General features: G+C 60.1%; 1 protein-coding gene across 1 annotated transcript in view; it reads right to left on the reverse strand.

Annotated features, from left to right (window-relative positions):
* LMX1B (LIM homeobox transcription factor 1 beta) overlaps positions 1-16514 on the reverse strand; it is a 73797-nt gene extending 57283 nt beyond the window's left edge. Inside the window, exons 1-2 of the mRNA XM_070430029.1 lie at positions 16376-16514; positions 15349-15535 (exon numbers count right to left, since the gene is read on the reverse strand). Of these exons, the coding sequence (XP_070286130.1) occupies positions 15349-15535; positions 16376-16514 (326 nt within the window). The remainder of the gene's footprint in view (positions 1-15348; positions 15536-16375) is intronic.
* Positions 16515-24325: the final 7811 nt, after the last annotated feature.

Below are 24325 nucleotides of genomic sequence, written 5' to 3' on the forward strand. Positions count from 1 at the left end.
CCAGGACCTGGTTGAGCCACTGAAGGCCCCTGGCTGGGTTCCTGGTGATTAGCTGCGCAGACTCCACAGCAGCCTCTTACCTGCTACCCACCCCTGACCTCCGGCCATGAGCACTCACCAGGCAGAGACCATGGTTGATTCCGTGATACTCCCTATGCCAGGGGCAGGATGTTTCTTTTGACCAATTAGTATTATTAGCACTATTATCACTGTTATTTTAATTTAAATCTTTGACATCCAGGGAGCTGTGTCTCTGCAGACAAGGGCATGTCTGTGGGAGGATGGCACCTGGGTGACTGGCCTGAACTCTGGCATGTGGCTGGTTGGACCAGTGGGCGGCCAGCTCCAGCCGCCCCCAGGGGTCTGCGCTGCTCACTTATCAAGCTGACATCCCACAGGGGGCCGCCGCCCTGCCTGCCCTTCTGGCTCCAGGCCTGCCAACTGGAACCAGACCTGGAGGGTGGGCGGAGGGGGCACGTGGGAGGGGGCCGAGCCCTCACCACAGGCCCCTTTGCAGTTCAAAGTGACACACTCAGGCGGCTATCCCTTCAAAGGGCAGACAGCGCCTGCCCTGAGCCCCGAAGGCAAGACAGGAGTAAAGGCAGCCCCGTGAGGGCTGGCCGGCTTGCATCGGAGGGCTGGGCCTGCTCCCCTGTCTCTTGTCCCCTGTCCAGAGCAGGCGGACTATACGTTGCAGTGCAATCCTGGGAAAGTCCCCTCCCCTCTCCGAACCTCCCTGCTGTCATGGAGTATTTGCAAAGCACTCAGAAGGCGCCCAGCAACGGTCATGCCTGCTGGCGACAATGCTGGTGATGAAGACTCAGAGTCCCTCTCTGAGAAACACCGCCCCAAAGCCAGAGCACCTGAGTGTGATTCCCATCAGCTCATTGGCTGGGTGACCCAGGGCAAGTCACTTAAGTTCTCTGGGCCCTGGCTCCCCCTCTGTAAAGTGAGGCTACAGTGGGATGATGAGGTAGGTCCCAGGCACACTCCACCCCTTGATACCGAAATCTGCCCTAACGTGAGGGTACCACTAAAGTGAGGCCCACCAAGAAGGCGTGGCCCCAGTGCTCCCCTAAGCCCAGGCCCCTCAAGGCCGAGAAGGGTCCAGAGGACGAGGCTTGGCTCCAGGAAGGTGCAGCTCCTAATGGGCTGTGTGGATCTGGGTGTGTGGCTTCACCTCTCTGAGCCCCAGTTCTGCCACCTGGGAACCAGGGTAAAGAACAGAGCTTTTAGGAACCCTCTTCAAGATCTGGAGGGCCCAGGGTAGACATAACAAGTGCCCAGGAGGCGGTAGCTCTTACCATTGCCATCCGAGGCTGTGTCACCTCGGGGAAGTAACTGCACCTCTCAGGTCAAACTTCAGGGTGGCAACATGAGAAGTAATTATAATGCCTGCCCCGCGGCAGTGAGAAGATTCAATGAGCTAGTCCCATCAAACCTTAACCACAGGCAGCACGCAGTGAATCCTGGCCATAAATTAGGAGGCATTCATTCAACAGATCACATTGGGCTCTGGTGCCCAACCTCCGCCGGGGCACAGAGCTCAGCAAGGGGGCAGAATCTGCCCTCCCCAAGGAACGCCTGTCCTCCAATCCCAGGTCCACTTCCTAGCTGTGTGACCTTGGGCAAATTACTCAACTTCTCTGTGCCTCAGCTGTCTTCTCCAAAAAGGAAAATAACAATGGCACAGGTAAAGGACGGAAGCGCTTGGAGCAGCAGGCGTGACAACCATGTGCACTCAGAAGCATTGGCTGTGAGGATCATTTTTGCCACTGCTGCTGTCTGTGCTCTCCCGGCTGGGCCTGCCTGTCAGCAAGCCCCCTGCAGCCAGGCCCCCTTCTGCAGCTCACAGACTTGGGAAGTGTCAGCTCCCAGAGGCGCCCTGTGTTCCCTGCAGAACAGAGGCTTCCGTGGGCTTCCTCCCGGTCTGTTTCCCCAGCAGCTGGAGCACTTGGAAAAAGCTCCCAGCCTGCTGGGCTTGTCAAAGCAGGGCCAACTTTACTAGAACCAGGTTTGGACGGTAATCTTGCGGTCATAAGAATTATTTTCTTTACATACTGCTATAGAAAGGGGAACTCCCTGCTCCTTTTTTTTTTTTTTTAAACCTAAATGAAGACACCATCAAGGGTAAATGTGCTGCTGGAGTTTTTAATAAAAACATGATGGAGGAAAACATTCAAAGCGCAATAATCAGAAGCAATTTGCGTCGTGAGCAGAGATGTGTCATTCCCACCCTCCACCCCCTTGGCTGTGCTCCGCGCGCGGGACCGGCTGTGGGGTTGGCGACTTCAGACCTGTGGCAAAAATAATGAACAGCAGTGCGCTCGGAGATAGCCTGAAAAATATCCCGGGAAAGAAAAACATATGCCAAGGAGTGTGTTGTAAAAGTCATATTTCATGCCTGACTTTAGAGAATGTTAATAAGGATTAGAACCATACTCCAACAGAACAACTATCAGTCAAGGCAAGGTAATTAATTCTGCTTCAGATCTCTGCTTGAGAAAATGAAAGCGGCAAGTGTTGTTTCACAGCACAGAGATTCCGTCACACAGAACGACCCAAGAACTTCCACAGCCGCGTCCTGATCCCGGCTGAAAGGAACCTGGCCGCTGCTGGCGGCCGGGGCTGCTCTCTCACCCTGTAGACTTGGGGGATCTTCTCCAAATCGTAACACTATCAAACTTTTTTTTTCTTTAAATTTCAGGATTGGCTAATAAATATGATTAAGATAACACATCCCAAACCACATGTCCTCAGCTTGGCCTCCAACATGTGGAAGACAGATGTGTCTTCCATGTACAGATGACCCAGCCGGCTGCTCCCCCGAGGTAGGGACTCTGGAAGATGGAGCCCCGAGAGGTCCCCCCACCCACGGCCCCCTCACCTCCTCTCGCTGCAGAGAGGAAGGTCCAAGCCCAGGGTGCGTGGGAGTCAGACATCGGAAGGACGAGGGGATGGTGGGATGTGGCCCTGTGCTCACCTGGCTCTTGTCCCTCAATGTCCTAATTTAGAAGAGAAAATTCCCAAACCCACATGTCCCATCAGAAAAGCTCCCAAAATACATATTTCCTCCTGGAGGCTTTCCTATCACCCCCTCTCAGGAGCCACAACCGAAGGACCAAGAATTCTCTGCTCCGTGACCTCAGTCCGGGGAGGACAGAATTGGCCCGAGTGGGAGAGGGTTCTAGAAAGAATTGCGTAGTTGACACATAGAAAACCCCTAACCGGGCAGTGGGCAGACTGGGGTTCCTGCCTCCATTCTGCTGCAACCGAGTGAGCTTTGGTGCCAGTCCTGGTCGCCCCTGGGCCTCGTTTTCCCATTTCGACAAGGATCTTGAAGAGCCTTCAGCTGGGCCATTCTAAAGCAGCGGCTGGTGGGCTGGTGGGTGTAGCCCTGCTGCACCCTCGTGGGGGTCACTGAAGAGGGTTCTTGGGCGCCATGGAGAAAGCCAGGACCTGAGGATGAGGCCTGAGGGGCCTGGGGCTGTTGGCATCAGCAGCCAGCAGGGCCCCAGCTCTAGGAAGAGGGGACAGCAGGCTCAGAGGCCAATTAGGCGTGGAGGCCAAAGGTATGGGTGAGCCTCCTTCTTATCATTCCCTTGGGGGAGAAGCAAGAAAGGAGAAGAGCCCCTCAGCCCAGGCCAGGCAGCAGGGCTCCAGTAGGCAGGGAGGAGAAGGCTCCCATCAAGTGGTAGAATGAATGAATGAATGAATGAATGAATGAATGTCAGAGGGCGTGGGGGCTCCCCTAACCCATCAGAGCAGGCAGGCTGAAAGCTGGAGCCTCCTGAGAAGAACAAGCTATTAAGGGCCCCTGGGGGAGGGGCGCTATGACCAGGATGAGCCCAGCTGCCTCCTGGGCAGGGGAGGTAGACAAGGCCACTTGGCAGCGCCTGGAGGGTCTCCTTCCCACCAGTCGGGGCTCAGAGGCTGCCTGGGCAGACCAGAGGGTCAGGCTCCTCCTTAGCTGGAGGGGCGCAGACCTCCGTGGAGGAGCTCGGTGCCTGGCTTCCTGGCCTCCCTTCAGCTGCGGCCAACTGGGCACTGACTGCTGCGGTCCGGCCCCTTTCACTCAGGCCTCGGTCTCCCTTGAAGACCCCAGCTCTCTCCCTGCCCAGGAGCCCGGGCTGGCGGGCAGACGCTGTGAGCCCTGGCCGGCAGGGCTGATATGAACCATCTGCGTTGTCTTAGGCCGCCCCTCTGCCCACTGTCCCTCTGAACTCGGCCGGTTCCCGCGGGCCGTTTGATGCCTCGCAGGGTCACAGACCCCCGCACACAAATCACGGCGGCGGGGCTGGGGGTGGGGCGGAGGCGCTGAAACCTAATCCGCAAAGTTTGCTCCGCCGCAGGCTCGCCCCTTCCCTTGCTCACTGCTCCCCCCCCCCCCCTTTCCAAACAAGGCTTATTTTTCTTGCCCAAAAAACAAAGTTGGTATCAAGTGTTTCGAGGGAGAAAGTCTCTCCCCCGCCCCCCGGCCTGGGAGGCAGGGCCGGGGCTGCTGGCTGCGCCCGGGATTGCAGAGGGGGCTCCGGGAGAGGAGAGGACAGGACGGGCGGGAGGTGAGCTCCAGATCCCGGCCCAGGGGCCGTCCCCTTCCCAGCTCCGGTCCGGCCCTGCCCTGCCCGACGCTTCACTGCCCGGACCCCAGGGCCTTGGACTCTATCCTTTCCCCCGAGCTGTCCTCCGCCCAAGTCGGGCTCCCTCCGCAGGGGCTCTGGGTCCCAGTGCGGCCAGAGATGGAAGCATCACTTCCTGCCCCTTCTCCCTCCCCATAAAACAGCCCTTGCCTGTCGCTTTTACGAGGTGACACCCAGCTCTCGGCCGATTCTCCCCGCGCTGGAGCTTGGGCTCGAGAGGGAGCAGGCTGCGTGCAACCAGGCGTCCCCAGAGCACTCCCAGGGCGCACGGGGTCCCTGGCGGCTGCCCCCGAGCACAGCCCGAACCCCAAGAGCTTTCAAAGCCGGCCCAGGAGCCGCGAGGAGCCGCGTGTATTAGAGGCGAATTCCCCAGAAGTGTCCCTCCGCCCCGCTGACTCTGCGCCTTCCGTCTAAGCCAGCCCCGAAGTGGCCAGCCTGGCCCTTCCAGGGGCGCCACGCGGAGGTGTGGGGACGCCTTTGCCGAGTGTTGGTTTTGCTTTTGGTTTTTTTCAGCCGGTGCAGCGACCCGGAACGCGCGCGGCTGCTTCTCCGAAGCCCCGGGTTTCCCGCTGCGCCCGGAGGCGAACGCCCGCGGCTAAAGGCCGCTCCCGCAGCGGCCTCTCCGAGGGCTGGAGTCGCAGACGTCCCAGCCCGCAGCCCGGCTCGGGCCAGGCGGCCACGTCGAGGGGCCGGGCGGCGCACCGGCTGGGTCTGCGCGGCCCGGGCGCAGCGGGGAAGGTCTGCCACTGCGGGACCAGGGTAGCGAGCGGTGGCGGTGCTGAGAATAAAGGCGCCGGCCGGCCAGCGGAGGAGCGGGTTTCCTGGGGGGAGGGTGGGGGGTGGGGGGTGGGGGGGTGGACAAAGGAATTCACCCTCAGAAGGAACGGGCTGAGCGAGCAGCGGAAGGGTCAGCCTCCCAGACCCGCAGGAGCACCAGCGGAGGAACATTCGTCCCGGCGGGCGATCCAACCACATCTGCCCCGCGGACGACCCCAGCTGGGCATCTCCATGAGCCTCTTGATTTTGGTCAATCCCGCCCTAATGGGGATGGCGGGTGGGCACCCCCAGTCCTTCCTTTCCCGGGAAGAGGGAACAGAGCAGGCTGTGCTCTGCCTCGGTGGACGCAACATTTAAATAAATTAATTAATTAAAATAAATCCCCCCCAACCAGAATCCTCTGTGGTGGGGCCGTTGCCCCCATTTCCCGGAAGCTGACCATCGAGGCTCCCGCAAAGCAACCCCTTCTCCCAGCCCTGCTGCAATGCTTGACCGGCCCGGGAGACCCCCTGCGCCGGGCGAAAGGGCCGGAGCCCCCGCCTCCTGCCCTCGGAAGGGGTGGAGGGGACACGGTTGTAAGGTGCTCGCCTTCTTTTCTCTGCTTGACATGAATAAGGGGATTAGGACGGCAAGTTTCCGTCGCTCGCCCGGCGGGACAAAGGGCCCCGCGGTTTGAGCGGCGCAGCCTCTGATTAAACGACAGAGCCCTGTCACTCAGCACCCTCCTAGGTACTTGTGTTCGTGACATAATCTTATTAGAAGATAAAACCGGTGAAATCCTTTTCATAATGAAAAGTTACATTTAATGGCCGGACTCGCCCCCCCCACCCCACCCCGACCCTGCCCGCCTCCCCCCCGTTGCTGTTGGATATGGCTGGCCTGTAATTGGCATTTAAAGCACCAAGTCCGGGCGAAAAAACGGGGTTTAGGTTTTTGTAATCCCCCTAAACTGTCTTTGTTCGAAATCTCCACAGATACAAGTCTGTTAAGAGTAAATATTTGTGGATTGATACAATCACGTTCTCCCCCTGCAAACCAAATCTGAAAAAATGCCGCCCTCCCGCCGCGCCGGGGCCGGGGCCGGGGCCGGGGCCGGGCGCAGGGGGTGGGGGCTGGGGGCGCGAGCCTCCGCACCGAGAACTCCGCTTTCCGGCCGCCTGGCCGCCTGCCTCCAGGAGCCGAGGGACTTTGCACATTTCTCAGGCGGGAAAAAGGTCTTAGGCTCTCTTTTCAATTTTCTGTTCCTTCAATAAACAAACCTCCCGAACTCGCCGCTTTTGGGCCTGCCCGAGGGGGTCGGCGGGAGGGCTTGGGGAGGGGCGCGGCTTTGCTCCATTCCGAACGAAAACGCGAACCCCTTCCGCTAGCCTCCCTCCCTTTCAGGAGGTGCAAGTGGCTCCAAGGGGACTCGTCCTCCTGCGCTGTGGGAGGCCCCACCCTCAGGACGCCCCAAGTCCAGCCCAGGAGAGCCCCAGGAGAGACCCCGGAGCCGCCAAGGGCCCTCGCAACGCGGAGGAGCACGAAGGCTGCCGCGGGGCCCCGGACTCCCGGCTCCAGCCCAGCCCGTCCCGGGATCGGGTTCCTTCATAAATCAGCGGCTGGGTGAAAGGGCTGCGCTTTAGAAAGGGCAGGACCGTGTGCGCGTATTAGAGCGCGCGGTTCCCAAATCCGGGCTAAACCCCTGGTGACACCGAAATTCATCAACCGCTGCAGGCGCCCGCGGCGTGGCTGAGGGGCCCGGGAGCCCCGGAGCCCTTGCACTGCGCTGTCCCCTCGGGGGAAAGTAGAACAAGGGGCAGGACCCCTCGGAGAGGTGGGCCTGGAGGAGGGCGCGGGTGGAGACCGCTGAGAGCCGCCTCTGCGCGCACGCACGCCAGGGCCTGGAAGGAAGCTCTCCCACCGGGAGAAAGGCAGTTATTCTAACCTTTTCCCTACGCTGGCAAAGGCCACCCCTACAGGGCATTCTGGCACAAGGAGGGCAGCGACCCCTACCCCAACCCTCCAGCCCTTGGACAGCTATCCCCGCACACTCTCCAGGTTGGGCAGTCTAGGGAGAATCCCAACTGTCCAGAGCGGACATCTGGGCCTTGGGGAAAGCCAGGACATGAGGATTTAAGGATGCGACCAGCTCTGGGACTTGGACTTGCCTGGGATCTGCTACAGAGTAACTGTGGACCCAGGGGAAGTTAATTCCTTAGCCTCCGTTTCCTCGCCTACACGTGGAGCTAGAGCGATAAAGGTCAATACACATCACAGGCACTCAACAAAGGCCAAGTCCTTTCCCTTCTGGACGCACTACCGTGGCCTGCTCCTCTGGGGTCAGTAAGGCTCCGCTCCTGTGAGTTCACATCTACACTGGCCACATTCAAGAGTCTGTTGGAGAAAAACGAGACCTACGTGCCTCAGTGGCACTGCCTGCCTCCAAGGACCCACTGGTGACAGCCAGCCTCTCCCCATGCCCTTTCCAAGGGAACATTTCAAAACACAGGCCCCAGACCTGGCTGGGGAGCAGGAGGGTGGGCCAGGTCCCTCAGGGCAGCCTGTCTTGGAGGCCGCTCTCTCTAGGCCTCCCACGCAAGGCAGACAATGCATTCCTGCCAGGCAGGGCGTCTCCGGCTCACGTCCCTGGCAGGCGGGCAGGAAGGAAACATACATTGACTGCATGCCCAATGCAGGCTGGCACCTTTGCGTTTGTTTCACTTTATTCTCAGAGACTTCCTCACTTCATCCTGTGAGACTGACATGATCACCCCTATTTCACAGAGAAGAAAACTGAGGCTCCGGAAGAGCCATCTGCCCTTCCTTAAAGGCCACTGGACTGTGTCCCTGGGAGCCAGTGCCTGTCTCCATCCCTGGCCTGTCATTGCAATCTTGCTCTTTCCTTTGAGAAAAATGTGCCCCACGGAGGAGGACCTCCATTCCCAGGAGGTGTCCGCAGAGCGCGTTAGTCCTCTCCATCCCCGCAGGCTCCGGCAGCTCCTGGCCTGGGCGGGCCCCCACACCCTGACAGCCCAGTAACTATGGCAATTCAGGAGTCACATGACAAGTCCCCGAGTCCCCGAGGAAAGCAGGAGGCAGGAGAAGAACAGCAGTCACACCCGCTTCAGCTTGCCCCGGCCCAGGGCCCAGTGCCGCTCCTCCTCTCCCATCACCGCTGCTGCAGCGCGGGGGGCAGAGGCACCTGGGGGCGGGGAGGGGGCTGGCAGCACTGTGTTCTCGCCTGCATGCTCCCTGGGCTCTCTGCATCTACCCAGCAGCTCTGTGTGCTCCTCACTCCCACCAGCCCTGGTGGGCACCTCTGTTGCTCTCCCGGCTGGCACCGCCTCGCAGTTCCCAGGGAAACCTCTTACAGCGCAGGCGGGCCAGGAAGCAAACGTCTTTGTTTCTCCTGGAACTGGACTCCAGGAACCGGGTTTTTCCTCCAGCGACACTTCCCCCAGTTCACCGAGTGCAGGGCCAGCCAGGTGCTCTGCCATCAGCCAGCACTCTGAGTCCAGGCCTGTCTGAGCCGGGCTCCGGATTGAGACAAAGCCCCCCCTGCACTCACATCCTCCGGACCCGACACTGCCCCTAGCCCCCCCCCCCCCCATTCAGGGCCCCAGGGTCCACCGGGCAGGTCCAGCAGCTGCCAGTCAAGAAGCTGAACAGAGATGGATAGACTATTGCCCCGGGAATAACAAAGGAAGGGCCCACGCAGACATTTATTTGTACTGGTCAGGAGAAGCAAAGGTACAGGGCAGCAAGGAAGTGCTGTCAGCCAGGCCTGAAACCCAAGAAAGTTGCCATTCCGAGCACAGTGGCCCCTTATACCCACCACTCCACCACGCAGCAGTAGTTAAAGCAAACACAGGCCCTTCACTGCCCCGTCAGTTACACCTTCCCCCCAAAATTACACAAACTTTGAAAGATTTTTTGGAGAGAAGATGGATGCTTCAGGAGACTTGAGGTCAAGGCTAGGCTGTTTAAAGTATATTATTAACAAATAAACATTTACTGCAAAAAAAAAAAAAAAAAGGAGAAAAACCCTATAGGCCACCGGGGAACCAAATCATGTTGCTTTTGGCTTCAAATGACAGGAGACATTTATGACATGAATGGAGAACACCAGCCGGTCGATGAAATGGCAAACGTCTGCCACTTTGCTTCCTCTGCCTTGTGAATCAACTTTTTCAAATATGGTTTTCAGCCTGGCCCTCCCCTCGCTACCACTGCCTCCTCACCCTGCCTGCAGGGGCAATAAATATATATATAATTTTGGTTTTGCTCTTAGCTGCCATCAGCACAGAATCTAGGGGTTGGAGAGGGCTGGGTCAGTTAGAGAGCCAAGGGCCTCGGGTCCTCCTGCACCCCCCATTGACTGACAGCTCGCCCAGGCTCCTCCAACGAGCCGCCCATCCCTCTCTTCCTCCCTCCCCGAAGCTGAGGCCTGACTGTGGTGTCCAACAAATTGGAAGTTATAACTCATGTCTTTGAGAGCATCCTCCATTCCTCAGCCTGACTAATGCCAACGTAGGACCTGGTGGGTTTCCCCCGCCCCCTTTTTTTGTTTTAAAAACCTCACAGCCACAGAAGAGAGGAAGTTCTCTGCAGCGGTACTGCCTTCCCATCATGGACCAAAAAACCTCCCTGGGATGGAGGATCCTCTGACCACCTGGCCTGGTGTCTCACCTTTTAAACCTCCTCTTCTTTCTGAAAATCGCAGACCCCTGGATCTCGCCTCCGTATACCCCCTCTTCTGAATCCCGCCCCCCCAGCTTCAGAGATGTTGGTTGAGCTTTATTTTCTGTCACACGAATCACAAAAACAACAAGCATGGCCATTTTTCTAAGTATGAAATCATAATATTGAATATGCTTTTCCCAGCTAGACCCTGGAGATTCCAATGGTTCCCCAGGGGAAAGATCTTTGCTCTGGTCCAACGTCCACCCACCACGGCTCCCAGGAAGAAACTGGCCAGCATGCCAGCCAGCCCCACCCTGCTGCCTGTCCTTCTGACGGTGCCCAGTTGGCATCTGTTCTCACCCCAACTATCAGAAGTTTTTCTGCCTCCCTGGAGGTGCGGGAGAGGACACAGGATCCCATGGAACACAGAGCAATCACGGCCCCAGTGCCCTGTGTAACCCTCACAACTCCCTAGGAAATGACATCATCACCCCTGGTTCGTGGATGGAGAACCCAGGGCTCAGAGGTGGGCAGCCCCCTGGCTCAGATCACACAGCTGCCGAGTGTGGGGCTGGGGGTGAACCAGGTCAGCCTCAGAGTCTAAAGCTCTCTTCATCAGAACCCCACCCCCCAGTGTCCCAGGCAAAGGGATGGGTTTCCCCAGCGGTGCCCCCCACCCCAACCTTCCCTGCAAGCCTCGAATTCCAGCTGCCCTTTTCCCGTGGGCAATTCGGTGTGTGTCCTTGAAGACGAGGCATTCCTCGCCACGCTGACGGTGGGAATAGTAACAACAATAATTTCCAGGCAACAAGATGCCAGGTCCTCTGGGGCACATTATCTCGAATCCTTATAAGAATACTTTCCCCCAGGTGGGCATGTCCCCATTTCACAGAGGAGGCTCAGGGAGGTGCCAGGGCAGTGTGGCCCTTAGCCTGGCTCCAGTGGGCAGGGAGGGCGGGAGAGAGGGAGCTGAGGGTCACCAATCACATACCCCAGAGGAGATCCTCACAACCCGCTTCCCCCACTCGAGAGGAAAAAAAGCGGCAAACAAATTAGGCTAGTCGAGCCCAGAGCCTGGGGAATACAGGGTGAGCCAGAAGTCAGCTGTGAATAATGCCTCCGTTCAGCGGCAGACGACTGCAGCCTCGCGAAGGCCGTTGCTTCCCCTTCCGCCTGCAGCCAAGGTGCTGGGGTTAAACGGAGAGGTGCCCTCCCAGGGGCCAGAGGGTCCGGTCCCCAGGCTTTGGGCTGGCGGAGTGAGCCCCGCAGCCCTCAGATCCCCAGGAGAGCAGTACGGAGGCCTTTTTATAAGGCAAAGCGCTGGCCTTCCTTCCAAGGGGATCCATTTCCCGGACAGGCCCTTACCCCCGGCTGGGGGCAGGGTGTCTGCAGCCCTGAACGAGTGGGGGACTCTGCCAGCTGGAGGACCCGCCGGTGGAGGGGTCCTGCTGGTGAATGGCACCCTGCAGTAGGGCCTACGGGAGGCCTTGCACGCTGGGAAAGGCAGCAACGGCCAGAAAGGGCTGGGGCCGACTCTGCTCTTCCCTGCACCGCACCCGCTCTGCCGCTGCCGCTGCCGGTGCTCCGAGGGGAGGTGAGCCTCCCAGGAAGGCCTTTCCCGGTGTAAACACTTCCCAGGAAAGGAATGTGCTGGAAAAGTGGGGCTGGGCCCCTGGAGCTTCACGCAGCCAGCTGGGGTAAATTTAAAAAAAAATCACCCCGGGACTCAGACGGCTTTTGTGAAACTCAATCAAAACCTCGCTGCCCCCCTCCTGCCGAGGCTGGCGCATCCTACCTGGGCAAGCAGCCCCGGGACCCTCGCAGGCTCAGCAGGGCCCCCTGACTGCAGCGGGGAGGCGGGGAGGCAGGGAGACGAGGGCACCCCGGCAGGCCCTGCTGGCTGAAGGGCGCCCAGCCCGGAGGCCGAGGTGGGTGCTCGGCGGGCGGCAGCCCAGTGCCTTTCTGCGCACGCAGGCTCCCGCGGGCACCGACGGATCTCGGGTCCCCAGACCTGGGAGCTGTCTTACAAGCGATTAGACTCCATTTTGTGACAGATTTTTGGACTCTCCCGCCAACCCTCCCCCCTCCTGGGGCCTCCTCCAGGAATTCGCCACCTCCTCAGGATAGAAACCCTTTCCAGGCGAGCGACAGAAGGCAAGAAAAGAGTTACATAATCCTGTTCGGCCAAGCCGCCAAGGGAAAAAATGGGGGGCGCTATGCTGTCATTTTCTCATGTATTCTCGGGCGGAGGAAGGAGAGGGGGTTCCTGATTTTGGGTTAGGAGGCGCATCTCCTCCCGGTTTCTAGCTGGATCTGCTGTCCGCAGAGCTCGGGCTGCCCAGCGGCCAGAGCCTCAGGCACAGGAGAACAATCCGAGGCTTTTGTTTTTTTCCTTAAATAAGCAGGACCTCTCCCCCAAAAAACGCACCGGAGAAAAAGGAGACTTTCGAGTTATGCATGAAAATGCCAAATGCCGCGGGGCCCCGCTCTTTCTGCCCGTGCAGGGCGTGCCGGTGGATTTTTTTTTATCAAATGCTATTAAATTCGCCCGAGTGTCGATTAATTACCCCCGTGGTGCGTAAAATAATGCTGCTCTTCTGGGTGTCCAGGAGCTTTGAAGACAAGTCGAGTGGAGGAAAAGAGCTTAGGAAAAACAGCCCCTTCTTTCTAAGCACCGAACCCCGCTGCTCCTCGGCCGGGAGGACACGTTTCCCTAAAGTTGCACTGGTGGGGGGTTGCTCATTTCCCCACGCTGCTGACGCACAGACCAGACAAACCCGAGAAGGCACGTTTGTGTGCCCACTTGCCCGGATTCTCGTCTGAAAGCATTTACGCACAGATGCAATAAATATGCCTCTGCGATCCTCAAAGAAAAAAAATAAATAAATCGTGAAATATATTTTTTATTGTGAAAAGAACATTGCTTCCCAGGGAGCCCCTGCTAGCCTGGCGGCGCTGGCTCTCTCCCGCGAAACGCTGAAGCGAGACCCCGCGCCCGGGAATCCGTCCCCAGGAGTGTCTTGCTAACAAGCCTTCCTCAGCCCCCAAACAGCCCACCTGGAGCAGATACCTAATCGGTGTTGCTGGAGGAAAGAGGGGGCGAGAGAGGAGGGGGGCACCTTGAGGGGATGGACGGTGCCCACCTGGAGGCTGCTGCCCTGCTGAACCCAGACTGAGATTCGCCCCATTCCAAAATTCACTTGCAAACTCACCCGACGGCACTGGAGAAGAAAGCTCTCGGGCGCCCTTTTCCTTTTTAAAACAAATACACTTTTGACAAAGCCGCCGCAAACGTTCAATTGTTTTGTAAAACGAGGGGGTGGGTCACTCCGCTCGAAGGGGGAACACCCAGGTCAGATTTTGTGACGTTACAGTCCTGTGCTCTGAAGAACCAGGGGTACCCTCTCCTCGTTTCCAAAAGAAGCCCCATAAACGATTGGGGGGAGGAGGGCAAGAGTGGGGGTAGAATGAACAGATTTGTACGAGAGGTTGGAGAGGTTTTACGCATTTTCCAATATATAAAAAATTTTTCCAAAACCTGCCCGAATGACTCCGAGACCCACTTGCAGCTTCCTCAGCCTCCTGCCCCCAGGTGCGGAGTGGTCCAGGCCGGGGCTGAGCTGAGTGGGAAGTGGCACTGCCCGGCTAGGGTTGGGCAGGCAGAGCAAGTGAGGGCTGCGGGCAGGCAGGCCGTGGGTGGGCTGGAGACCGGCGAGCCCTGCGCTGCCAACCACATTTACCCCAAACCACCTTCCCCGTTTTATTTGTGCTGCCCTATGCCTGCCTGTGGCTGAGCTGACTGGTGGGCTCACCTTCTGCTGGAGCTAGAATCCCATCAGCCCAGGGCACCGCGCAAAAGGGATCCCCGGCATTGTGCCTCATCGGGGGGTGCTCCAGACAGAGTGGGAGGCCTCGGCTGGGCTCTGGGGCCAGTGGAAGAGCTGGCTCTCCGACTCTGGCTCCAGCTCCTGCCCGAGAGCCCCCAGCGACAAGAAGAGCAAGGCACAAAAACCAGCTCTTGCTGGGCCCCCAGGCCAGGGAAGCAGGCCAGAGTAGGCCCTAGGATGGGGCTCACCCAGAGCCTTTCAGAGTAGAATCCCATGCCCTCCGGAGGGCTCTGACTCCAGCCAAGTAGTTGGAGGGGCAGGCCAGCCACTCGGGGTTTCATCAGGGCCTGGGTGTAGAGACAGTCTCTGGGCAGAGCAGGTAGGCTTTTCCCAGAGCACACGCAGCCCCTCTGAGCCCCACACTGCCCGCCCGAGCAGCCTACCCACCCGGCAGCCCCATCCGAAGGAGTTTTCCAGGCCTCACTAGAAAGTTGTCGCAGGCACCCACTTGCCTCTGCAATGCTGCCCTGGGGATCCCCACACCCCTCTTTTGGCTGTTGCGCCTCCCTGCCTCCCTCTCAATCATACTGCCAGGCACAAAACCCAAATGGAAGGGGGGAAAGCCACATCTCTCATTTGTCCCAAGCCCCTTGCCAGACAAATCCAGAGTCTCAGCTAGAAAACAAAAGTCAGCAGGTACAGCTCAACTCACAGCCTCTGGCCTCAACCCCTGGAGCTACACCAGGGCAGAGCAGGCTGATTCGGGCAGTTCCCCGCCCCCATGGGGAGCCCCAGATTGCGGTTTGCCACCTCTTGAGGTCCTCCTCCTAGACACCTTCTCCAACCAACAAAAATTATAAGTGCAAAATGCCCCCATGGAATGGTTCTGGGGACGATGGACATCCTTTTCTCTGCATCGGGGACTAAAAAACGCAGCAGGGCTCATGGCAGGAAGCGGGTATGGGGGGCTGCTCAGGCAGCTCAGCACCCCTGCACCCCACCTCCTCGCTCCAGGAATCCCAAACCTCCACACACCCTGCCTTTGTGCTGGAGAAGCACACCACTAGGGCCTCCCTCCCTAAAGCACTGCTTTCGTTTAGAAATCAGTTCTTGGTCCCAAATTCAGGCCTCCCAGGACCGTGGCATCTATGCCCCGGTCGGCCCAGGGCCTTGTCCTGCACCCCAGCTCAGCGGCCCAGCGCTGGTTTTCCGGACAAAGGGCGGCAACTAGGAGCTGCCTGAGGCTGCCTGAGGCTCCCGGCCACCCCACCAGTGTTGGCCCGGCTGGGATGGTTCGCCCCTGCGGGAGACGCGCAGCCCGCGGAGCCCTCGGAGTTGATGGGCCCAGCGGCGGCCGGGGGGATGTGGGCCTGGCCTGGCAGTGGGGGTGGCCGGGCTCGGGTGCCCGGCGGCGGGGAAGGAGGAGGGCGAGAGGCGCTTACTGTTGGTAGTCTTGTTTGCAGTACAGTTTCCGATCCCGGAAGTAGCAGCTGGTGGTGAGGGCTTGCTGACACGCCGCGCACTGCAAACACTCCTCGTGCCAGGACGACTCGTTGACTCGCATCAGGAAGCGGTCGGAGATGGGCCGCTGGCAGCCCTCGCAGACAGCGGGATGCGGGCAGTCGGAGCCTGCAGCGCATAGGGCGAGAGCCGGGCCGTCAGCGCCGACCAGCCCGACCCCAGCGTCCCGGCCGCTGGGAACCCGCAGCCCAGGCGCAGAGGGCGAGGGCAGCCCGGGAGCGCCGCCCGCCGCCAGTGCTCCCCGGGCCGCCGCGCAAGGGCCGGGCGGCAGTCTCAGCTACTCGTCCTGGTCCGCAGACTCGGGCGCGGAGTGTCCGCAGGCCTCGAGGCTTGGCTGGGCGCTGCGCTCTCCCCTTCTCCGGAGATCCGGCGCTTGGTATTAACACGTATGAGAAGGAGCGCGGCTCGGCTCGGGGTAGCCCGGTAGGACCCCACAGACGAGGTGAGGCTGGGGGCTCGCTGGCTTATGCGCCCCACAGTGGCATTCGTGGTCTTCTGTCCCCAATCTTCCCCAAATCTGTGATTTGGGGTACTCGGGGGGGACACTGTTCTTTTAGAAGCTCCCCTCCCCAAGTGACCTGGCACTACTTTCCAGCTTGCTAAGGTGACTGCTTGTGTCCTCCATCACCCCTGCCGCCCACCTCCTACCTCCCGTCCAGAGTGGCATCTCTAGGTTCGAGGCCCGATGAAGATGGGGGTGGGGTGGGTGGGGGCTGGAGCTGTCTGTCCTCCCTCCTCCTAGGTGAAGTCCCTGCATACCTGTCCCCGCAGGACGCCTGTCTAGCTTGCGGCCCCTCTAGTATCACTCCGGAGTGTCCTGTGTTGGCCCACACTCCCACGTCCTGCAAACCATTTCCTTTAGCAGTTGGCCTAGACGCCCGCTTCCACCTCGGGACGAGGCCCCTGTCTCCTGCCGTGACCACTGGGGCGTCCCGACCCCGCACTCACCCAGCAGCACCCCCAGAGTGGCGGGTCCGGGGCGCAGGGCGTGCTCCTCCATCTTGATGCCGTCCAACATCTTGGCGCAGTCCGTCTGCCCGCGGGGGAAGCACCTTTCCAGCGACTCGGGACCTGTTGCTATATCCATGGGACGCAGGGCGCGCTGCGGGCCCCGCCGGCCAGGGTGCTCGCCCGCCCGCCCGCCGGCCCGCTTGCCGCCGCCGCCGCGTCCCCAGAGCCGGGGAGGCGCGGCTCCCGCGGGGTTGGGGCTGCGGCTGGGGCCGCCGGTTGCCCCCGGCGAGCGTGCAGCGGCGACGCGCTGGCCCCGGGCCCCGGCGTCGTGCTGGCGGGCCGGGGCGGCTGCAGTCCGCGCCGCGCTCTCCCGGGCACTCGCAGCCACGCGCGCCGGCTCTTCTGTCACCTGCTTGTCAGCCCCGGAGCTGGGCTGCGGCCGCGGCTGCAGACGGAGCCGCGGGGAGGAGACGGCGGCGGCGGCGGCGGTGGCGGCGGCGGGCGGGGGAGGGGGCGGGGGTGTAGGGGCGGCCCCGCGGGCGGGGGGGGCGCGCGGGCTGCGCAGCGGGGTCCCGGGCGGGGCGCAGCGGGCCGCGGGGCTCCCGGCGCGCTCCCCGCACTACTCCAGTGCCATGGTGCGCCCGAGGAGCCTCTCGGTTTAGAGCTGGGGCTGGCGGCGGAGGGATACTCCGGCCGGGAGCCGCCTCACCCCTCCTCAAACTTCCTGACATTTGAACTCATTGGCGCGCCTCGTATCCCTGCGCCGGGATGAGCCGGCGACTCCACGTCAAATAGTGCCGCCGCCGCTCCCCCGCCCCCTGCGGGAGGGCTCCCCGCGCCCCCAGCTTGCGCCCCGCGTGGCGCCCGGCCCCGAGCGCGGGCTCAGGGGCCCTGGCCCGGCCAAACGCCCCGTTGGCCCCTCTCAGAAGTTTGGCTTGTCCTCGAAACAAATCCTTCTGCCCCACCCCCTTGAAAAATTGATTTGGGAGTTGGGGAATGAAGGCTTTCTTTTTTCTTCCTTGCCTTCTTCGTTATTAATATTTTGTAAAGCTCCAGCGCTGAGAGGAGTGGCCCCAAACGAGGCCAGACTGCGCGGACGGCGGGGAGCGCTGCAGCTCCAGGGGACGGCGCCGTCCGGGGACCCCGACTGCCGGCCGAGGTAGGTCGCACCGGGCTGAGTTCGCGTCCCCAGGCGGCGGCGCCTTCCCAGGGCCGGTTTGATCCGCAGAGAGGGCTGGCTGCCGGGCTTGAGGGAGGGGACCGGCGGGAGGGAAGGGGACCCTGGCCCAGGGTGGGCCCCGGATCTGGGATGAGGGTCCGGGGAGCCTTGCGACGTGGCAGAGAGCGGGTGGAGGGGTGAGCGAAGATCGCGGAGGGGCCCCAGGATCCAGAATGGGGGACATTGGACAGGCGAGGAAGGCGAGGCCGGGGTCCAGGCGACGGAAAGTTTAGAGGACGATTAGGTCTGGGGATGGGGGTCCCCAGGTAGGGTTCGGGGGGGGGGGGGATGGATGAGAACCTGGCCTCGCAGGATTTGGAGTGAGGCGCTCGGGTGGGGGTGGTGGCCCCAGGTCGGGGACTGGAAGTCCGGCACGGTGTGTATGTCGCCGCTGGAAGGAAACCCGACTGGCGCTGGGCTAGGCGACCTTTGGCGGGGAGGCACCCGGCGGGACCGTAGGCCGCGCCCAGCAGGGACGGCGCGTGGAGGGACTGGGTGAAGTGGCCGCGGCACCCGGGAGCGAAAGGCTCCGAGACCCCGCGGCCAACTCCGTCCGGCGCCCGCGAGGCCTGGCACCGCGCTAGGTGCGCAGGGCGGCGCGCCGGGACCCGCTGCGTCTTCGGCTCCCGGGTCCCCACGGAGGCGCGGCTCGCGCGGGGGCGGGGGTTGGGGGCGATGCGGCCCCGGGGCCGGCGCGGGCTGACCCCGCGAGCTGGGGCGGGCGGGCCCCGGCCCCTCCCGGAGCGGAGCAGCGGCGCGGAGCGGGGTGAAGGCGGAGGGCACGGGGGGCGGGTCCCCTGACCCCGCTGGAGGCGAGAGGGCGGATCGGATTTGGAGCTCAAGGGAGGCTGGGTCAGAAGTGGCCCCCTGTGCCGTGGGGCCCCGCGGAGGGGCCCGGCTTTGTGGAGGATGAGGGCCTCCAGCCCCACCCCAGTACCTGCGTGTGTGTCGGGGGGCATCTGTGTGTGTCTGTGCGTGTCGATGCTCCCGCCTTGGAGGCTCTGTGTACGTGTGCACCGTGTTTCTGTGCTCCAGCGACTTCGTGGGCCTCGAAAGTGTGATTCTGTGAATGTGTATCCGACTCCCCTGCGTGTGTGTGTGTGTGTGTGTGTGTATCTTTGGGCCCTTCCGTGCCTCGGTATCGTCCGTGGTTCTGTAGGTCGCTGTGTGCGTCCCTGTGTCTGTGTCACTCTGTGCGGGCACATATGTCTTTGTGTCATCTCTCAGCCTCTGCATTGTGTCTGGGGTCCTTTTCTGTATGTGTGTCGTCGAGTCACCGTTGTGTGTCTCTGTGTGTCTCCAAGTTCCTGAGTGATTCTGCGAGCTCTGTGTCCCAGAGTTTTGTGTGTGTGTGTGTGTGTGTATATGGCTCTCTGTCTCCGTGAATTTCTCCTTTTTGTGTGTCTGCGCCCAAGACGGTGGATGAGCGGATGCAGAGTTTTGCTCACACGCCCTTGATCCTCGGTCCTTCAAAACCCCAGACCTTGGGCTCGGGAGCTTGGGCCAGGGCCGCCTTCTCCGGGCATTTGGGGCGGGGGGCGGCGGCTGCCGGGAGGAGCCGGTGGCCCGGAGGCGCACAGCCCGGCGCAGGGCTCGCGGACCAATCGGGCATCCTCTGCCCTCTGCTGGTAGCGCCGCGTCCCTGCACCTGCTGTCGGTTGCGGAGGCCTAGGGGTCCGGTTCCAGGCCCAGAACCTTACCTTCTTCCGAGCGCACTTGGGAATCCTTCCCGTCACAGGCCCTTGTGACCCGCCCCAGACCCGAGCATCGGGGGCGGCGTTCCATCCTCCTCCCCTGTCTCCCCTTCCCCCTACCCTGTGCCCGGCCTCTTCCTCTCCATGTTTCTCTCTTTCTGCAGAATGGGGGGCCCCTGTGGCCAGGCCTCTTAGATTTCGCTGACCCTCGGGGCCATGCGTCCAGTCCAGCGCTGGGTGGGGGGGGGGGGGGGGCAGCTGTGTCCGCAGCCGCAATCCCAGGGCACCAGCCGGCTTGGGCTGCCCCGATTGGATGCTGGTGGCTGGTCTGTCCTGGGGCGCACAGATTTTTGGCAGGTCACCCCGTGCCTTTGTCCACATCACAGCCCACACCACCGGAGCAGACACCGGGAGGGTCAAGGGTGGAGGCTGCCGAGGTGCGTGGCGCCACTTGGGTAAGAGCTACTTAGTGCACAAACCTGGAGTCCCGCTCTACGTCCTCCCTGCTCACTGCCCACTCGTCTGACCCTCTTCCCGGGTCACCCTATAGATGCTGTTTCTGCCCGTTGTCCCTGCTCCGCGTCATGCATTCCCGCAGCTGAGTCTGTGGTCCCGGATCCTTCGCACGCAGACGCGCGGAGGCCCCGGTTGCTTTCGTGCACAATGGCAACTCCTGCACTTCCAAACCTCTCGCCCTGCTGAAGTGACTGACCGGACGGTAGAATGGGGCCTGGGCCCAAGTGGGACACAGCCCAACCCGTGGGCAGCGAGCCGGTGCCTTGTTCTGCCCGCCAGCAGCCGGGGTGATCCGGTGCCGCGGATTGGCCCGCGCGGTCCTGGGTCCTCGACGCGGGCGCTCTGGTGGATCCGGGATTCTCACTGGCTCGGACTCAGCAGCAGAAAAAGCTTCCAATTTTCTCCACCGAAGGAAACACCTTGTTGGCTGTGCGAATCGCTGTGGAAGAAGCAAAACCGGAGAGGGAAGCTCTAGGTTGGGAGTCTGGGCTTCCCAAATCCTGTGGATGCCCTGTCTCCACTGAGCCCTCCCCATCCCCATTGCTCCTCTCCCCGGGCCTCGCACTGCCCGCCCCGCCCCCTCCCGCCGGTCCCAGAGCTACAGCCCGGTGCATGCCCTCCCCCCACCCCTTTCCCTGAGCTGACTGACCGGAGCCCAGCCGCTGGGCACCCTCCCAGTTTACAACCCCAGCTGGAGGCAGGATCCTGGGCAGGGCCGGGGCCCAGAGGCATGAAAGTGCGGAGGAGGAGCTACACGGTGCAGGGTTCTACCCTGCTGGGGAGCCACTTGGAGACAGGGGAGCCAGCCAGACTGGACCTGAGCCGCCCCCACCTGGGCCGGTGGGGTGTTGCTATTCCAGGAGGCAGCCCCCAGAGGCAGGAGACCTGGGAGCTCTGGAAGTTGAGCTGATGGCACCGACAAAGGTCCCCATACTCTCCTCCCCAGACCTAAGGGTGCTTCGCCCAGGACAGGTGGGTCAGAGGCTCAGCCTCCTTCTCAGCCAGCCAAGAGATGGATGTGTGAGATAAGTAACCGTCACCAGCCGCAGCCCAGTCTTGTGTTTTAGGAGAACTCAGGGATTCTGAGTTGGGTGGACGTCCAAAGAGAGGAGTGACTGGGGGGAGGCCCAAGCTGCGGCTCTCTGACTCAGGGCTGGGAGCAGGTTCTCTCCCTCCTGGGGTTTACTAGGCTGATGGGAGAGGTGGGGGGTGGGGGTGGGAGGGTGGGAGAGGATGTTAGGTGGAGTTGGCTGGTGAGGGTAGTGTGTGTGACTGTGTGTCCTGTGACTGCAGCTTTGTGCAGTATGGCGGACTGCCCAGCCCCAGCCCAGTCCTTCTGCTCCCTGCAGCCCAGCCCCACCCTCAGCCAGTGGGTGGGGTCTCTGGCCACAGACCCATGACTTTGCAGCACAAGGACTGGGTCATTAGTCATGAGGTTCCTCCCTGGTGGGTCAGGAGACCAGGCTCCCTTAGCTCCAGAGGGTACTGTCAGCCCAGGACTGGTGCTTAGGGAGGGACAGTGCCCTGGCCAGGTGGCTGAGGGCTGAGGTCTTCCACTGGCCCAGCAGAGGTTAGGAGTGGTCAAGAGCAGGCCGCTAGGAGTCATCCAGATCTGGTTTCAGATTTGGCTGTGGGAAAGTCCTGCTCTCTCTCTGCACCTCAGCTTCCTAATCTGTAAAATGGGTATAAGGATAGCATTTCTCCTAGAAGGCCGTGGAGAGGACAGAATATAAGTGCTCTCCAGAGTGCCTGCCACAGAGTGGGGTGTGTAAGTATTTGGTAAATTATTGGATGAAAGAGAGTCCCCAGGACATGGGGACATCACTGCGCCCCCTCCAACCAGAGCCCAAGGAGAAACAGACCACACGGAGCTTAGCCGTCTGTCTCTCTTTAGGGCAGTGGAGACTCAGATCCTGGCATCCGTGGGCTGGGCACAGGAGACCCCCCCTCCCCCAGGCAGCGCCCAGACTCCCAGCAGGGACAGCCAGTGGAGCCCAGGGCCAGGGCTACCCAGGCCGGGAGGGTTCAGCCCATTGCATCGAAACCAACTGGTGGGCTCTCAAGGTGCTGTTACCATTTATTTTTTCAAAGGCACTTTCCTCAAGAGTCTTTGCATTTCTTCCCAAATGGACGGGCTGGGTTGTTTCTGCAGCCCATCCACCACCACGGGCTTCCCTGGGGGAGGACTTGAGCCAGAACAAAGAGATGACCGGGGACTGGATTTGGAACCAAAAAAAAAAAAGCCCCATTAGGACACTAAGAATAACTCACAGAAAGACATTTTATATGAATTGGACACAAATTCACAAAAGCAAGAACGTTCATTGGCCTCCACCGGGGGGTCCAGGCTGGGAGGGGCGGGAGGGGCCTGGGTGTGATGCGGGCCCAGCGCCCATCCTATTTGATCTTTATCTTCAATCCACTTCAAAACGCTGGGTTCCCACGGAGCTGGGGCTGCACCCCTTCCTGTAACTATTTGGTGTCTAGTAAAGGTTTTATGAGTGTCTGTGCAAATAAATGCATTTGATGTGCGCTTGTTTTGGCTAGTGCCGCTTTCTGTAGGAGGCGTGTGCGCCGTGTGTTGGCCCTCAGAAAGGAAAGGATGAGAGTGAAAATAAAAATAAAACCAAGCTATCGGGACCCGACAGAGGGGCAGAGCCGGGCCGGTCCCCTTCGGACCGCCACCCCTCTGACGGTGCGTGTTGGGTTTGCAGCCATGAGGTTTGCTGCACGGAATTGTGGGCTGGGAGGCGGGCTCAGTGAATTCCAGGCTCTAGGAAGGCTTTTTGGAAACAAAACTCTGCTGCCTTTTAAAAATATATATATTTTTATTGATTTCAGAGAAGAAGGGAGAGAGAGAGAAGGAGGGAAACATCGATGATGAGAGAGAATCCTTGATCAGCTGCCTCCTGCGTGCCCCCTAATGAGGATTGAGTCCGCAACCCGGACATGTGCTCTTGACCATAATCAAGCCTGGGACCCTTCAGTCCACAGTCTGATGCTCTATCCACTGAGCCAAACCAGCCAGGGCCAGAACTCTGCTGCCTTTGATTGCTGTCCTCTGGGCATTCTTGGTGAAGTGAAATGAATAACAGATAAGGGTGAGGTTTGGGGGCATCACTTCATCCTGTAAGTCAGTGGTTCTCAACCTTTTGGTCCTTTAAATACAGTTCCTCATGTTGTGACCCAACCATAAAATTATTTTCGTTGCTACTTCATAACTGTCATGTTGCTACTGTTATGAATCGTAATGTAAATATCTGATCTGCAGGATGGTCTTAGGCGACCCCTGTGAAAGGGTTGTTCGACCGCCAAAGGGGTCGCGACCCACAGGTTGAGAACCGTTGCTAAGTGCAGGGTATGCCTGCTTCTCCTGGATTTGAGCTCAGAAGTAGCTGGCTGGGAGATGGGTGACAGATGTGGCTCCCCACCCTCTCCCACAGGGCAGCGGGGTGGGCAGGATGGGTGTTCCTTCCGTGTGGTTTGGGAAGCAGGGGTGCTCCGTCAGGGTGAAGAGCCAGCCCAGGCTGTCGGGCCGGGAGCGCCTCAGCCTGTCTCAGGTACCCTCCTGTGCCTGGGCCGCTGCCTGCAGGCCTGTTTGGCTTGGGGCATGCTCACTGTCTCTTCCCCTAGCACTGCAGTCTCGATGTATTTATTCTAAAATTATTTTAGCATTTTTATTGAAGTATAATATATATAGAGAGAAGTGCACAAAGCATAAAGTCACTCTCATGCCCCCAACACCTGGATCAAAAGAGAGCATGTTTGCCCGGCTGGCATGGCTCAGTGGTTGAGTGTGACCTATGAACCAGGAGGTCACGGTTCGATTCCTGGTCAGGGCACGTGCCTGGGTTGCAGGCTTGATCCCCATTATGGGGCGTGTAGGAGGCAGCCGATCAATGATTCCCTCTCCCTCTCCTTTCCTCTCTGAAATCAGTAATAAAATAGATTTTTTTTTTTTTTTTTTTTTTAAAAAGAGCATGTTTCTGGCTCCCGGAGTCTCTAACTGCCCAGCCTTCCTCCAGGAAGCCACGGACCTGGTTTCTGTCACCAGACAGGAGTTTTGCCTGGTTTTGAATTTTATGTCAGTGGAGTCATGCAGTATATACTCCTTACCATACGTTATTCATGAGATTTTGCATGAAAATATGGCTTTTTTTCTCCTGAAAAATTATACGCCTGATATTCTTAGACCCTCATCAAGCAGGGTGTTGATAATCTCTGGCTAAATTGTGCCCTGTCCCACCCCGCAATTTACCCCCATCCCCCCACCCCAGACCAGACACTTGCCCTCTTCAGTTTGCCAGGGGGTGTTTGTGTTGGTAACTCCTGTGGTAAACCTGCGCCTCTCCCCCGCCCCAGTCCCTCCCCAAGAGGAATCCCTGTAGGTCCTGGGGGAGCACACCCAGAATCTTCTCTCATCCCAGCCCCTCTGTCTGCCTTGAGCATCCTCTGAGGTATAAATCCTGAGACTTTAACAGGCGAAGAAATCAGTAGCTCAGAGAGGTGAAGTCACTT

Source organism: Myotis yumanensis, unplaced genomic scaffold (assembly GCF_028538775.1).
Source record: "Myotis yumanensis isolate MYYU_CA2020_CCGP unplaced genomic scaffold, mMyoYum1.0.hap1 SCAF_12, whole genome shotgun sequence".
Lineage (NCBI taxonomy): Eukaryota > Metazoa > Chordata > Mammalia > Chiroptera > Vespertilionidae > Myotis > Myotis yumanensis.